General features: G+C 36.9%; 1 protein-coding gene across 1 annotated transcript in view; it reads left to right on the top strand.

Annotated features, from left to right (window-relative positions):
• The window catches only part of CDKL3 (cyclin dependent kinase like 3), a 72732-nt gene that overhangs the window by 23472 nt on the left and 31475 nt on the right, over positions 1-17785 (top strand). The window contains exons 4-6 of the mRNA XM_036752796.1: positions 7430-7608; positions 11712-11824; positions 16219-16358. Coding sequence (XP_036608691.1) covers positions 7430-7608; positions 11712-11824; positions 16219-16358 — 432 coding nt within the window. The remainder of the gene's footprint in view (positions 1-7429; positions 7609-11711; positions 11825-16218; positions 16359-17785) is intronic.

Raw genomic sequence — 17785 nt, 5'->3', positions numbered from 1 at the left:
TTAGAATACATTAAGAGTAATAATGTGTGATAAATCTGGAGAGGTTGGAGTCGGATTGTGAAAGGCTCTAAATGCCAAAGAGAGGAGTTTATATTTAGAGGCAATAAAGTGCCTCTTGGAGTTTAGCAGGTGAATGGCGTGGTCACTTCTGTGCTTTAGGAACCTCCATTTGGCCCCTGTGTAGAGAATGGATCAGAGAGGACAGAAACTCATAGTAGGAGAACCAAGAAGACATAGTCATGTGAGAAATAGGAAAGCACAATTGTAGGATCAACAGAGAAAGAAATTACAAACTATTAAACATGTGAAAGCTTTTTCCAAATCATTTATCATAAAACAAATTACTATCAGAATAACTCAGGTTTCTCTTCACATCCTAGAATTTGGTAGAGGTGATAAAAGATGGGAATAATGTTGAAGAAGCCACACAAAGATGGATATACTAATGTACTGTTAGAGTAGCTACGAATTGGTCCAGCCATTCTGGGAAGTAATTTTGAATTATGCTAAAAAAAAAAGTGACTGGAATTCCCAAACCCTTTGACCCAGAGATCGTACTGCTGTCCATATAACCCAAGGAGGTCAAAAACAGAAAGAAAAGTTTCACATATGCCAAAATATTTATTGTAGCCCTTTTCATGGTTGCAAAGAATAACAAAAAATTATATGCCCATCAACTGAGCAGTGCCTAAACAAAATATGTTAGTAAAGTGTTACTGTACTATAAGAAATGATGATGGAGGGCAGAGCCAAGATGGTGGAGTAAAAGCATGGACTTGATTGAGCTCTCCCCCAAACTCCTCCAAATATCTGTTAAAAAATTACTCTAAACAAATTCTAGAGCAACAGAACCAAGAAAATGACAGAGTGAAATTTACAGCCCAAGACAGCCTGCAAGGTTCACAAGAAAGGCCTATTGCACTGGGCTGGGAGAGGAGCACAGTCCAGCATGGGCCAGCTGGCACAGACAGGGCTGGAGCAAACCTCAGGGGACTGAATCAGAGGCAGCTATGGTGGTTTCCAGACTTCTCAACCCACAAATGCCAAAGACAACTTAGAAGGTCAGTAGGAAAAGTCTCTCTGACCTCGGTGAGAGAGGAGCACAGTCTGGCCACAGCCCCAGGGTGGCAGTTTCCGTGGAGGCAGCAACTGCTTCTGCAGCTCTCGGCTCACAGATGGTGGGGGATCATGCAGCTGATCAGAGGGGGATTGCAGGGATCTCTTTGTTGGTGCTGAGGCAGGATTCTCTTGATTTGCCCATGCTCGGATCTGGGTGGCCATCCTGGGGAGAGGAAGAGCGCTGGCATGGTGGAACTTGTGGTGGCAGCAGAGAGGAAATACTCCTCACTAGTTCCAAGGCAGAAAAAGGTGCTTGTGGTCATTCACCGACCAGAGAACAGGCCAGGAAAGGAGTAAACGCCTCTCCTTTGATTATACCACCTTGGAAGAACTAAAAATTTAGAGGTCCTTAGAAGTGTTTCCAAAAACAGCTGAACAAAACCCCTGAAGCTTGGGAGAGTACACCCTCAACACTAGAAACAGAGTTCTACCTTAATGACGAGTTAAAAAGTCAAGTAATTGGCTGGGGAAATGAGCAAACAGCAGGAAAAAAATCAGACCCTAGAATCTTACTTTGGTGACAAAGAAGACCAAAGCATGCAACCATAAGAAGATAACAAAGTCAAAGCTCCTACATCTAAAGCCTCCAAGAAAAATATGAATTGGTTGCAGGCCATGGAAGAACTCAGAAAGAATTTTGAAAATCAAGTAAGAGAAGTAGAGGAAAAATTGGGAAGAGAAATTAGAGTGATGTAAGAAATCATGAAAAATGAGTCAACAGCTTGCTAAAGGAGAACCCCCAAAATACTGAAGAAAATAACACCTTAAAAAGTAGACTAGCCCAAATGGCAAAAGAGGTCCAAAAAGTCAATGAAGAGAAGAATACCTTAAAAAAGCAGAATTTGCCAAATGGAAAAGGAAGTCTGCTCACTAAAGAAAATAATTCCTTAAAAACTAGAATGGCAGGGGGGGGGGGGGCGGAGCCAAGATGGCAGCTGGAAAGCAGGGACTTGTTTAAGCTCTCCCCAAATCCCTCCAAACACCTGTAAAAAATGGCTCTGAACAAATTCCAGAGCTGTGGAACCCATGAAATAGAAGAGGGAAAAAGATCTCCAGCCCAGGAGAGCCTGGATGGTCTCTGGGAAGGGTCTTTCGCATGGTGCTGGGAGTGGAGTGCAGCCCAGCATGGGCTGCACCAGGACAGACCAGACTGAGAGTGAGCTGGCCAGAAAAGGCCTTAGGGCCATGAATCATTGAGCCATGGCAGTTACCAGACTTATCAACCTAGAAATGCCAAAGAGCAGGTTAGTGGGAACTGCAGGATTGAGGTGAGAGCAGTCCAACCCCATCCCTGGGGGTGGTGGAGGTGGTGCAGCTGTGGTGATGGCAGCAGCAGGAAGCTTATGAGGCTGCTTCCCGAGTCCCTGGCTCACACGGTGGGAGGAATCTAGCAGCAGATCAGAGTGGGAGTGCAAGGAGCACTTTGTGGGCACAGAAGCAGGTTTTCTTGCTGTGCCCTGCTTGGATCTGGATTGTGGGTCCCGGTTTACAGTTCTTGGGGGAGGAGCACTGCTGTGACAGAGCTTGTGTTGACGGTGGAGTAGAAGTAGCTCTGAAAACAGCAGCACTTGGACCCCAAAGCTTGGGACAAAGTACTCTCTATTCTACAAGCAGTCATACCCTGACAAAAAGCTCAAGGGTCAAGTAATTGGCTGGGAACATGAACAGGCAGCAAAAACCATCTCAGACTCAAATTCAAATTCTAGATTCCTTGTTTGGTGACAAAGAAGATCAAAACATACAGCCAGAAGAAGTTAACAAAGTCAAAGAGCCTGCATCAAAAGCCTCCAAGAAAAACTTGAATTGGTCTCAGGCCATGGAAGAGCTTAAAAAGGATTTGGAAAAGCAAGTAAGAGAAGTAGAGGAAAAATTGGGAAGAGAAATGAGAGTGATACAAGAAAATCACGAAAAACAAGTCAATGACTTGCTAAAGGAGACCCAAAAAAATACTGAAGAAAATAACACCTTAAAAAATAGACTAACTCAAATGGCAAAAGAGCTCCAAAAAGCCAATGAGGAGAAGAATGCCTTGAAAGGCAGAATTAGCCAAATGGAAAAGGAGGTCCAAAAGACCACTGAAGAAAATATTACCTTAAAAATTAGATTGGAGCAAGTGGAAGCTAGTGACTTGATGAGAAATCAAGATATTATAAAACAGAACTAAAGGAATGAAAAAATGGAAGACAATGTGTTTTTCATTGGAAACACCACTGACCTGGAAAATGGATCCAGGAGAGATAATTTAAAAATTATTGGACTACCTGAAAGCCATGATCAAAAAGAGAGCCTAGACATCATCTTTCAAGAAATTATCAAGGAGAACTGCCCTGATAGTCTAGAGCCAGAGAGTAAAATAGAAATCGAAAGAATCCACCGATTGCCTCCTGACAAAGAGCCCAAAAAGAAAACTCCTAGGAGTGTTGTCACCAAATTCCAGAGTTCCCAGGCCAAGGAGAAAATACTGAAAGCAGCCAGAAAGAAACAATTTGAATATTGTGGAAACACAATCAGGGTAACAGAAGATCTAGCAGCTTCTACATTAAGGGATCAAAGGGCTTGGAATATGATATTCCAGAGGTCAAAGGAGTTAGGATTAAAACCAAGAATCACCTACTCAGCAAAACTGAGTATAATGCTCCAAGGCAAAATATGGATTTTCAATAAAATAGAGGATTTTCAAGCTTTCTCGGTGAAAAGACCAGAGCTGAATAGAAAATTTGACTTTCAAACACAAGAATCAAGAGAAGCATGAGAAGGTAGACAAGAAAGAGAAATCGTAAGGGACTTATTAAAGTTGAACTGTTTTGATTACATTCCTACATGGAAAGATGATGTGTGTAATTCATGAGACCTTTCTCTGTATTAGGGTAGTTGAAGGGAATGTACATATACGTAGACAGAGGGCACAGGGTGAGTTGAATATGAAGGGATGCTGTCTAAAAAAATAAAATTAAATTAAGGGATGGGAGAAAAATATATTGAGAGAGGGAGAAAGGGAGAGATAGAATGGGGTAAATTATCTCACATAAAAGTGGCAAGAAAAAGCAGTTCTGTAGGAAGGAAAGAGGGGGCGGGTGAGGGGGAATAAGTGAATCTTGCTCTCATCAGATTTGACTTGAGGGAATAACATACACACTCAATTGGGTATCTTACTCCACAGGAAATTAAGGGGAAGGCGATAAAAAGGAGATGATAGAAGGGAGGGCAGATGGGGGAGGAGGTAATTAAAAGCAAACACTTTTGAAAAGGAACAGGGTCAAGGGGATAAAGTTGAATAAAGGGAGATAGGATAGGATGAAAGGAAATATAGTTAGCCTTTCACAATATGAGTATTGTGGAAGTGTTTTACATAATGACACATGTGTGACCTATGTTGAATTGCTTGCCTTCCTAGGGAGGGTGGGTGGGAAGGGAAGAGGGGAGAGAATTTAGAACTCAAAGTTTTAAAAACAGATGCTCAAAGAAAGGTTATTTTTGCATGCAGCTGGTAAACAAGATATATAGGGAATGGGGCATAGAAATCTATCCTGCCTTACAAGAAAGTAAGGGGAAAAGGGATGGGGGGGGGAGTAGGGTGACAGAATGGAGGGTTGACTGAGGAATGAGGCAATCAAAATATATGCCATCTTGGAATGGGGGGGTAGAAATAGAGTGAAAATTTGTAATTCAAAATCTTGTGGAAATCAGTGTTGAGAACTAAAATATTAAATAAAAATCATAAAACTCAAAAAATTCAGAGAAATAACTGTCAAAGGTAATATCAGTTTACAATATAAAATTCATTGGAAGTTCATGAAATGTTGACTTATAAAATAATGAGAAATAAATAGTGAAGTAAAAAACAACTTTACAGAAAATCTTGGCAAGAGATCCAGTTAATCCACATCATTTCACAAAAGGATAAAAATGGAAGGACAAGAACAAAGCAATATTTGTCAAGATTTCTGTAACTTTTCCCATCATTGACAATGGAGCACGCTTTTTGTAGTCAAACATCACTATCCCCCATGTACAGTATAGGGAAGTAGAGATGGCACTAAAGAAAAGAAATGCCAGTTTGACTAGATCTAGCCAACACATAGAAGAGGTTCATGCTGTTAACACAATTTTGTAGGTCTTGGGTTGATTTACAAGATATCTGAAAGTGTAGGATACAAAATGCTTAGGAAAAAAAGACAGTTAAGAAAATACCAATAACTACATACTTTTCCATCTCTCCAAAATTTTTATGATGATTATATACGTATAGAGGGTGCCCTTGTTAAAAGGTATGAGAAAGGAACAGATAGAAAGTTAAAAATGATTCTACCTATTCTTACACATAGCTTACTAAAAAGTACAGATAATACAAGATAAAATATTTTGATTTGGTAAATCAAAATGTTGCCTTGAAGGTTCTTTTCACACAAAGTGTTTCCATATCATCAAAATCATGATATTCTTTGAAACATGTAGAAACAGAAGAGTTTGCTCAACCTCCTGATTATTAATATCATTTGAGTAAGAAAACAGGGTGACATATGTTTGCCAAAGTTGTCATGGAAAGTCCAAATGGCAGAGGAATCCCCTATGAATGGTGATGTCCTCCAGATGCTTCTATTTGTGAGTGACTTTATGCTGATTGCATCAAGCCTTGGAATATTGCAGAGCATGCTAAATGAAATCCATAGTCATGCAAAAGAATTTGGCCCGACTATTCACACAGGAGAAAAACAAGTAGATGAAAACTGTCTATTATAGCAGACTATGATAGGCAATTGGATGGACAACCCATAGAGTTGGTCCATCAGTACATCTATCTTAGACAGACACTGCAGATGGACAAGGAATGGGACCTACAGTTGAGTAAAAGAAAGCTAGCAGGCTGGATTGCCTTTGGGAAACCACACAATGCTTTTAATGACCCCAAGTATCTCATTGAAACAAGAGCCTAAATTTTTAACACCAATGTTCTGGTGATGTGATGTGGCTATAACTCATTCAATATCCCCAGTCTCTGAGGAAGTAAAGTTGCAGGCCATTTGAAGGGCAATGGAGAGATGTTTAGTGGGCATGAATATGCTGCAGCACATTACCAATGAATCATACACCAAAAGTAGCATAAAAGATATAATTGACGAGATGTAAAATGGTGGGTGGTCATGTAGCAAGACCAAGCGATAACAGGCAGACAATTCAGATGCTACTGTGGTATCCATTCAATATCAAAAGATCCAGAGGAAGGTCCTTAGACTTTTCAATGACTTTGCTCATGCCGATATTTTCTCCTGAAATGTCACCCTTCTATTTTTACCTGTCAGAAATCCTACCTATCCTTAAAATGCCTTTGTTAGATGTTCTTGAACACCAGACACATATTTACAAGGACATACTTGATAAATATTTGCTTAATGAATGAACATTGAATTCCCATATGCTCACTCATTCCTTTGTTTCTTAGGCACAGAAAACAAAATAAAAATTTATTAATTTTATATAAAGCTAACTTTATCTCATCAAATCTTACCTAATTTCTTATATTAAAAAGGACAAAAATGCCAAATATATTGTAAAGTTCTCAATTTCAACTTTTTTCTGTTATGTGTTAGAATATAAGAAAAATATTCACAGTTTAATGTCAGTGAGTTGGAAAGGGATCAAAAAACAAACATGTATGTATATAAACATATTTATATTAAGAAAACAATTAGCTATGAGAAAAAGAAAGTAATACTTTCAAAGCTGAAATTGCTATAAGTAGTTCAAACTGAACTTTTTGCTTTTCTTCCCAGACTGCCATGGTATTTTATAAACAAAGCTTTTCACTTCCTTTTAAGTAGGTTTGTATAATCCACTTTTTAAAATGATGATACCCACTGAAAACAAATCTGCCCTATGCTAATATTTTCCCCATCTTTTAGAGGGAGATGAAGGCATAGAGTTAAATCACAGCAAGTTAGTTGTACAGCCAAGAAAAGACCCCATATTTCTTACTTTGAATAAATTTTCCTGTTTATCTTGTGATATTTCACAGAATATTGGAATGCTTAGTTGTTTTTCCTTTTAGTAAATGTCACTGACTTTTTGTGACCGTATATCTTTCCCCAAATTCATTTTAATGTAGGGAAATGGGGTGTGGGACCAGGAACTAGAAACTTAATGCATAACAGACATTGAGCATCCTTTCCATCTATAGAGAAAAGCTTTACTGTTTTAACTGGCAATATATATATATATATATGCATATATATGTAAATGCCATATATATGTTAGAGAATATTCCTAGTTATTGAAGTTTAATTTATCTAAAATGATTATTGTTTGTTTTTAGATTATTCATCGAGATATAAAACCTGAGAATATTTTAGTATCTCAGTCTGGAATTACTAAACTCTGTGATTTTGGTTTTGCTCGGACATTAGCAGCCCCTGGGGACATTTATACAGACTATGTAGCTACCCGCTGGTATAGAGCTCCTGAGTTAGTATTAAAAGATACTACTTATGGAAAGTAAGTATGTTTTAATATATGTTCCACTTTTCTTCCCTTCTGTATTTTCCCATAATATACTTTTCTGATCTCCACTGTGTCCTTCCAACAAGGCACATCTAATATTGCCAGGACTGGGAAGCATTTCTGGGTCTTATACCTTAAGGGAGGCCCAAGAGAGACCGACTTACTACTTTCATTTCTTCTTCTGAATGGTCGTAGCAGGAATGGTAGTAACCAGCTAGCTCAGAATCTCTTTAGAAGACATCAGTAAATACATTAAGCCTTCTAGTTCATTACCCTACTGTGCCTACTAGTAACTCCTTCTGTCATTATATTCTTGGGAAATTTGTATAATTAATTTACTTCACTACCAATTCAGAAATAAATTTCCAATTACATGTGTTAAGTGTCTAGTTACTATATTGGTCCAATATATGACATCTTTTTGAAATATATATGTGTATACACACACACATGTGTTTAGGTATAGCAGAAGTGATCAGAGGAACCCCTGATTCGAGGAACTGAGTTATCTCTAATGGAACTGGACATGCACTCTGCCTCTTACTATTCTATATGAGGCTGCTTTATTTCCTGGCCTCAACCCCCTTTCCCCTTTCCAGGAGAAGTGGTTCTACCTACTATGCCATCTCCCAGCAGACCTGCCTCTGTCTTAACAGCGGAACCATAAAGCTTTGACTCTGGTGACTCTCTAGTGCCTATGTAACAGAATGATCATTTGAGGCAAACTGTCAGTACTGTAGTATACCCAGTGCTTGAGTGGAGTATGGGGTGTATCTGAGACATAGCACAGAGAATCAAGCTCAACGACTCCTGATCCTTTCAAGAGTGACTTCAGGAGAGAGCCTTCTTAGATATAGAAAAATTCCCCAAAACATTCGAAACATCTGTTTGTGAATGCCACCATCCCTGAGTCCTGCAGTCCATATATGTATGTACCTCATGCATAAGACTTGGCTACACATACACATACAAACATACATAGACTACTGGACACTGAATAAGATAACTAAGATGGACCAGTGTTAAGGCAATCAGACTTTTTCCTGTTCTTCCCTTTTGGGATGCTAAGACTATCAAGTCTCCCCTTTGTTTGAATTGGTGGGAAACATTTTGCTGTCTTCGTTTTGGAATATTTCTCAGCTATTTCTCAGCACTGAGGCAATCCGGAGGCATTGACTTATATATGATGTGATACTGGGGATGGGAAACTTTCACACACCCAGCCTGGGTAAGGTCAGAGCCCTCAGGGCTCTGAACAGGATATAATTGAGGATTATAATTGGGATTATAATTATATAATTGGGATTTGACTTTTGGGGCTCACTCATGGAAGGTGTGTTGAGACTCTGGGCAAGCCGTGTAACTGCCCCCTGGCTTTGCTAACCTAAGCCCATTGGTTCTTCTCTGCTAACTATGTATTGTGATTTGAATCAGACAAGGTCTGTCTGTCGATGTTTGTCATTTCTGTTTGTATTTGCCTTGAAGTTCGGGGGCTTATCTTTTCCCCCTGAAATAAGTGATTGACATATGTATGTTTAATTAAACTAATGTTAACCCCTTAAAGTTGCTTTCCTTAGAAAAGCAGATCAAAGAACCTGTGTTAACAGCCCTTCTGTATGCTGGTGTTATTGGTCTTACGCAGCCATAGTAGCTGCTAGCCAAATTGTTGCTACAACCAGTACAGCATGCTATGAGCTTAAGGTACCTTGGGACTATTTGAGGATCCAGTGGTTTTCAGTATTGTACTTAACCCAGTGGCCACAAGATGTTCCCATTGGATCCAAATGAGAGAAAACATTGGAAAAGAGTCCTAAAAGTCGGTGGAGCTGTTTCATCTTATTCCTCTTATAGACCATGCACATGCACCATACCAGGTTGGCTCAGGTTCCCAGGGGGATGTAACTATGGCTGAATGAGCAAAAGGAACAGTCTCCCAGGTTACTCTAAACTGGTACAGTTGATCTGGCAGAGAAGATTCTATGAGAATGGAGAACATGCTAATGAAACAAACTGGCTTTGTGGGATTCTAAGACATCTCTCAGGTATGGAGTATTGAAGTCAAATGAGAGGCTACTCTGGATCACTCAAATTCTATTGCAGAAGATCAGGATAGGTCTACTGGGAGATGGCAGTCACTCTTCATGAAGAAAGGGGCTTTGGAGCAGAGGCCAGAGAAGCCTCATTCCATAAGAGGAGGGGGCAGAACACATATACTGCTTAATGTGCTATAGTACAGAAAATCAGAGGTTCCCCATTTCATCTCTGCCACCCTGGAAAGTAATACTCGTAGGCTGTACTTGGATTTTACACAAGCCAGATTTGGTGGGGAAAGTGTGGCCCTTGTTTTGTATTGATACTTTATAACTGAACTGATATGTGCATGTTATGCTCTTCTAAGAGCTTTAGAAAATGTTCTGGTCTCTAATGGATTTACAATTCAAGGCAAAAATAGAATTATAGAATTTGAGAATTGGATGAGAAATATAGAAAAATATGAAGGGAACAGGTTTTTTTTTTGTATATAAATGCAAAGAAAAAAAGATGCATGTTAAATGGAACCATCTTCTGTGTTCTTCCTAGGAATGATCACTTTGGTGGGGAATCTCCAGATTTTGTTTTTACCTCCATATAAAGGTGCTAGAAAGGGACTTGTTTTAAATTTCAACACATTTTCATTTTTTCTGAAATCATTTGTCAGGTATTAATGCTTGAAGAAAATTATTCATAGTGCTCATGACTCTAGTGTTCCTACGAGTTGCTACATTTAGAGCCCTTCAGAATGACATTGAGTTTTTTCAACAGCTAAAATTGAGCAGAAATACTGTGGATATTAGTGAATATTCTCGTTATTGGGGGGTTATTTCAATAGCAAACAAGAACATTCTAATTATTATGAAACAAGAACATTCTAATTATTATGGAAGCCTTCAACAACAATTAACCAGATATAGTCTCCTGTGCTTTAAGATTATTGTTAATCAATCAGCAACCATTTATTCAACACTTACTATCCACCCAGCTCTACTAAGATGATATGCTTTCTTTTCCCTCAATTGTTAAGTAATAGGGCACCAATACCAATAAGAAATATATATCCAGAGAGCGTTCAGGGAGAAAAATCCAATTACCAGTGGTCCTTAGCTATTCACCTGTGAATGGGCAAACTAGAATAAATTTGGGGAGATTGTCTCAGAAGTGGAGGATGAGTTTTATGCTTGGCATTCCATAGAGATACTTTTAGTTTTGAGGAAAAAATTATTTTTAATGGTAAATTTGCATGAAAAGCAACAAGCCACCATTTACTTATTAGAAATTCTGAGAAGTAAGCTACTTCTGACTTTGCATTTCATCATTAAATAGCATGCATAATGTTTGGGCTTGCAGAGTTGTACAAATTGATGTTAATCTCTTTATTCCCGAATTCATTGTTATCTGAATGCAATTGTGCTGCTTCTATGGCAAGCACTCAGTATAATAGAATATAGGATTATTTTATGGATGGCATAAATTACTTGTTTTTTTTTTATTTTTTCTCTTCAAATAATGATGCTTTAAAAATTGCTTATTAAAAACCCCTCAAAACCTAGATCCTGTTTCCTGCTATTGGGGGCTAATGGTTTTTATCTCATATTTGAAATGAGTTAAGATTAATAAATTACATCCATGCTAGAAAACATTTGGGAATGAGGTACTATGGTAATTATTGTTCTCTACTTAAGTACATGATGGGTAATAGAACATAATTGTTCAAATTCAACTATATACACTAATTCTGCAGTTATTTTAATATAGAGACTTATCTATCATCTGAGTTGCTACAGGACTTCCTAGGCAATTTAAATGAAAGCATATTGATTTATATCTAAATAAAGAATGATTGTATTTAAATATAACCTGGAATTTTTGTATTTAAAAATCATGTTATAATTTGATGGAAATTATTTCTATTCTATAGCTTTTATTTCTTTAGTTTGATCCTTAGTAAATTAAAGATTGTCAAGATTAATCCTTGGTAAATTAAAGATTATCATTTCTTAAATAAAACTTTCTTGTTTAGTTCTTCATTAAAAAGTTATTTGCCATTTTTCTGGTTTTAGGCCTGTGGACATTTGGGCTTTAGGCTGCATGATCATTGAGATGGCCACTGGGAACCCCTATCTTCCCAGCAGCTCTGACTTGGATTTGCTCCATAAAATTGTGATAAAAGTAGGTAGGTATTACTGAAATATTTTGTTGCACTAAAGAAAGAAAATGAAACAAACCACATTTATCTGGTTTTCACTATATCTTAAAATTCAAATTGCTCAGCCCAGTTCTGCTCATAAAGAATAGAAACTGTTTTTATGCTACAGGAGCAAGTTATATTGTTCACAAAAATATCAGCAAATTTGTCCCCAGGCTTATATATATATACATATCATAAGAATATATAAGGTACCAAGTTCTCTACTCTTTCAAATAACATTATTCCAGGAAAGAAACTACTATCTCATGTTGCTAGTTGGTACTATGAGAAATGGTACATTAGGACTCAATTTTGGAGGAAAGACATTATTACTTAAAAGAACTTCAATGTTGAAAATATTTTGCTCCCCGAAGTCATTGCTTTTTAGATTAGAAACTATACACACATATACATTACACATGATTATATGCATAAACATATATGTGCATATCTCTACTAATAGAATATATACGTTATTATTTATTCTTTCCAAAATATTGTCATTTAAGTCGCCAAATACCGGGAATAGGGAGGGGATAGAAGTAATCGTATCTCATTTGAAAGACAGCTTGAAGTATAGAATTAAAACAAATTGCCAGGTTAAACAAAATTTCTATGTTATATAGCTAAAATTAATGTGTTTTAAATTCTTAAAAGTTAAAGAATTTCCTCTTTCACTTTGTAGAAGTTCTGAAAATCATTTTAAAGGCTGAAAGTTCATACACTTTCATTTAAAATATTTTCATTCATGGTCCAAGTATAGTCTCTTATTCTGTAAAAGTATATAAAATAATTATTATTGTGTTGAAGATTCTAGATACTGAATTTTAATGTGTAGATTTATACTATATGGTATATAGCAACATTAGAAGTTTTCAGTTTTACAAAAAAATAAATACGCATATGATCATTTTCCTATTTTGGAAGATTACTTTAGAAAAAATCCAAAAGCATCCTCTAAACAATTTCTAGCTGGCTACTAAAAGTGTTCTTAGAATAGGGAGTGTCTTCTTTTTATCATGATGCATTTTTGAAAACTGTGTCACATTGTAGATTTGAAAGTAGACTAAAATTTCTCATGTAATAATTGGGAAAGTAGTGTTATTGAACAAAAGCTCAAGTGTCAAAGAAGCATCATTAGAACTAAAAATAGCTTTCATCCTCTGTAATGACTGAATATAGTAAAATTTTCCTTTAAGCCATTGAATTTAAATCTAGAGAGGGACCTTAAAATTCCAATCCAACACTCATTTTGTAGATGAGAAAAAAAAAACAAAGCCTAGAAAGGTAAACTGATTTGCCCAAGACTATGTAATTCATTATGAGCATAGATGAGACTAGAAGCAAAGTTCCTGAGTTCCAGTCAAAAGCTCTTCCCACTCTACAACATTTTCCTCCCTTATAAAAAGGGAGGAAATATAAAATATATAAAATGGGTACAACTTTGCAGTATCAAAAGCCATACTTATAACTAACGTGCTAGCTATGCTGTGATAACTCTGTGGTCTTATTAATGTGAGTGCTCCCTTCAGCGTTGCAGATCACCACTCACTCAAACCTTTTTATCCTATTTGACTCTTGTGCACATCCTCCCGTCAATCTACCCCAGAGAGCCCACCCAATGTGCTTCCCTCTAGATCTCTTGACATTGAATGGATACCAGTGTAGCATTTGAGTTGTCCCCCTGTTATCCTTGGTATTGCTACATGACCAACCCACCTTCTTTTCTGGTCTTATATCTCTTCAATCTCTTCATCTGGTCTTACATCTTTTATACCACTTTTGGTGTATGATTCATTGCTAATGTGCTGCAGCATATTCATGCCCACTAAAACATCTCTCCATTGCTCTTCAAGTGGCCTGCAACTTTACTTCCGCAGAGACTGGGGATATTGAATGAGTTAGCCACATAGCATCACCAGAATACTGGTGTTAAAAATTTAGCTTCTTGTTTCAGTGAGATACTTAGGGTCATTAAAAGCATGGTGTGCTTTCCCAAAGGCAGTCCCACCTGCTAGCTTTCTTTTATTTAGTTGTGAGTCCCATTGCTTGTCCATCTGCAGTGTTTGTCTAAGATAGATGTACTGATGGACCAACTCTATGGGTTGTCCATCCATTTGCCTGTCATAGTCTGGTACAATAAACAGTCTTCATCTGCTTGTTTTTTCCTGTGTGAATAGTTAGGCCAAATTCTTTTGCATGACTATGGATTTCATTTGGGATGCTCCGCAGTGTTCTAAGGCTTGATGAAGTCGGCATGAAATCTGCATAAAATAGAAACCTTTGGAGGACGTCATCATCTATAGGTGATTCCTTTCTGCCATTTGGACTCAACACTGAGCATCCTCTGTAATAGTGACTACGTATTTCATGACTGTCTCCTGGTATTATGTCAGAATGAAATTCAAGGAGCTGAACAAAGTTCTCTCTTTTGTGACATTTTAAAAGGATAATACAATATTAACATATGTATGAGGGAGCCTTTGAGAGAAGAGACTTCATGATGTCACTTTGCCTTTCCTAGTCAAATTATTACCCACAGAAGGCAATAGAGAAAATATCAAGAAAAATAAAAAGAAGTCCTAAGCCTATGTCTATCTTCCCATTGCTATGAAATCTTTTTGAAAGTAATATGTAAAAGCATTGAGACCATCTTTGATTAACTTATGGAAAGGGACAAGGTGGCTTTCACAACACAGGGTGTTCCTAAAGTCTGGACACATAGGCAGAAATGCCTATTTTCAAAGAAACGAAATGAATGAAATTTTCAACAACATTTTTAATTGGAATATTAACAAACAATATCCTCAATATGATTTCCATCATTTGTGATGCAAAGGTTGATGTGCTTTGCAAGATTCGTGTGAACTCGATGCCATAACTGCATATTACCATCAATTGCCTATGTGTCCAGATTTGAGGAACACCCTGTACAATGAAACACACCCTATCTTTACCATCTCATAGTTAACTGAAAGGAACAAAGAATGTGCTTATTTGTTGACTCAACTAGCTAATGATAAGATTAATTTAACATTTATTTATTTAATAGTTATTATAGCTACCTTAGACTTTAGAAGGAATTCTGGGAAATGATTTAGATGGCCCATGTCTCTTTAAAAAGGTATTTCAGGAAATTTTAATTGATGCTTTCTTTTTTCTCTGAATGAGTTTTTCCCTGTAAGCAAGCAGAGGCATTCAGAATCATTCCACTGATTATTCTTTTAACATGTAACATTTGCAGCATCTCTACATCAGGGCTGTCCAAAATGTGGCCTGCAGTGCGATTTATGCGGCCCGCCTACTAGCATAGAAATTTACATAAATGCTTTAGTAAACAAAGTCGAGCTCCCACAGACCTCTCACCAAAATGGCAAGTCAAAATATATCGTCTGTTGTTTCAATAAAAACCTAAGGTTGGACAGGCCTGATCAACATCTATGGATTTTGATTATAAGGACTTGGAGAATAGGAGTCTCTTTAGCCTGGTCCTTTTGTTCTTTTATGTTATGACCTATGAATTTCAGGGTTTTCTTAACACTGACTGGACCTACCTCTTTCTCCTCTCTCCTGCTGCCTCCCTGAGTCACCACCCAAGTAGAGTCACTGCCCAGGTAGGGTCCCTGTGCAAGTACTAATTAATGATTAAAAGTAATCAGAGCACTAGTGATACAAAAGCATTGGGAAGTGATCTGTACGTGCTATCGTCTATGTGAACGTGCTCTAGTGTCTTAAGACATCTCTTTTTCCTTATCTTTCTCTGGCCATGGAGTTATAAAATCTTAAAGCTGGAAGAGACCTTAGCAGTCCAAATTACAAATGAGGGAACTGAGGCCCAGAGAGGTGAAGTGACTTACCCAAAGTTAAGTGTTAGCTATTTAGGCAGAACTGAGACGAAAGCTAGTATCCAATCTTAGCCCTCTGTCTAGTCTTCTTTCTACTAAACTGTATCGCAGCCTCACTGCCTCCATTAGAGTTCCAAATTATTGTCAAATTTAAGCATTTATGAATGTGGCTTCAGGCTAGCTTAATGAATAATAATGAACAGTTAAGATATCCACATAGAAATACTTCCAAGTTTTAATGTTTAGATAAAATTTTTTTCTTGTGGTATCAGATCTGCTGCCCCCTCTTTTCAGAGAAGCAAAGGAGCCTAGTGGTTTCACACTAAATCATTCTATAACTTGTTGACAAATTAATTAGAAATACTGAGATATTTATGCAATAAATTGTTGATTCTTTATTCAGCTCTAAAAATTAAATATACATAAGCCTTCTTGACTTATGTCTATAATTCTAATTGTTCTTGCTTTATGTGTAAAAGTAGCATTTAGTTATTTTGATCATTGGCTGCTCTAAGTTTTTTTTTCTTCTTTCAGGCAATTTGACACCTCACTTGCAGAATGTTTTTTCCAGGAGTCCCATTTTTGCTGGGGTAGTTCTTCCTCAAGTTCAGCACCCTAAAAATGCAAGAAAAAAGTATCCAAAGCTAAATGGATTACTGGCAGACATAGTCCACGTATGTTAGAAGAGAGCAAAGGCTTATTTCCCAGAACTGTTTGTAAATTTTAATAGCATTTAAAAATCCTACTTTAATAGAAATTGAAGTATACTTATATGTAAAAATGTTATTGGAAAAAATTGTGTCTTTACAAATGTGTATCTTAGATAAAGAAGAGGAATTAGAATTATCATTTATAGAACCATAGAATTTACTGGAGGGAATCAGAAATCATCTAATCCAACCCTCCCCTTAGGGGCAGAGCTAGGACTCTTGTTAAGGTCCCCTGACACTCAAATCAGCCCTCTACTCCTTCCCTTGCACCATAATGACACTGTTATAATTACAGTAAATTTATACAGCAAAAGATAAATAGGTCATCCAGTATACTACAGGAAGCACAGGATGGAGGGCTTCTGAGAACTTCCAATGTCCAGAACCACCTAAAAACTGGACACCCCATATCTCATGTTTCTAGCTGCAAGTGCCCTTATCTGTGTTTGACACTATAATGTCCTATTGTACCCCTGTGGTGTTGGCATGTGGAGATACATTGATGTCAAGTTTTTAATTGAAATGAATTTAAACAAAAACATTATATAGGCCTTTGGAAAAGTGGTTATTTTGAACTTCTCTGGTATTGTTGGATTTCTATTGATCCCCAAACACTGAAATATAAAGTATAATTTAGAATAGTTAGTAAACTTTGTAATAGAAGGTAGCTTTTTCAGAAATTATTTGATTGGCTGCTAGAAAATATTATTGCTTTTAAGGTCATAGATGCCAAAATGTCTTTTTCTGTTTTCTTTTTCTTTTTGTTTTTTTAATTATTTATTTATTTTTAAATTTCAACATTCACTTTTATAAGATTTTGACTTCTAAATTTTCCCCTTCCCTCCCCTCCCCCCACTTCAAGATAGCATGGGCTATACTTTCTGCTTTCTTAATTCAGTAAATAATGTTATTCAAATAATATCTGATTTATCTGACTATAGAAGATTCTGGGTTAGGCAGGCATTTTACATTTTTCCTTATAAAACTTTACCAGTGGATCTCCATCTTGCTCTAAAACCACCTATGTAATTTTAGCTAGTGACAGTTTTAAGGATATAAGGATATTCATATCTAGGTAATGGCTTTTTAATTCTATTTTATGATTCAATTCAAGTTTATGCCTTTTGAAGTGAAGAGTAAAATATTGTATAATCTGTAATTTTAAAAGGAACTTTGAAATGTAAATCATTTAGGGATAATTATTAAATTTTGGCCCCTTTTTGTTACTTTTGCTTATAAAATTGTTTCATTTGTAATTATAGTATAATTGATCTTTTATTATTTAAAATTTTGTGATCCCGTTTATATGTTATCCACACACCTTGCTTCTTCCTTCTGTTGTCCATGTTTTGGGCTGTCTCTTTGATCAGTGTTATTTCTCCTGAGAATAT

The sequence above is a fragment of the Trichosurus vulpecula genome, chromosome 3 (genome assembly GCF_011100635.1).
Source record: "Trichosurus vulpecula isolate mTriVul1 chromosome 3, mTriVul1.pri, whole genome shotgun sequence".
NCBI classification, from domain to species: Eukaryota; Metazoa; Chordata; class Mammalia; order Diprotodontia; family Phalangeridae; genus Trichosurus; species Trichosurus vulpecula.
Note: the sequence above shows the minus strand (reverse complement) of the source record. Positions and strands in the feature narration are given on the sequence as shown.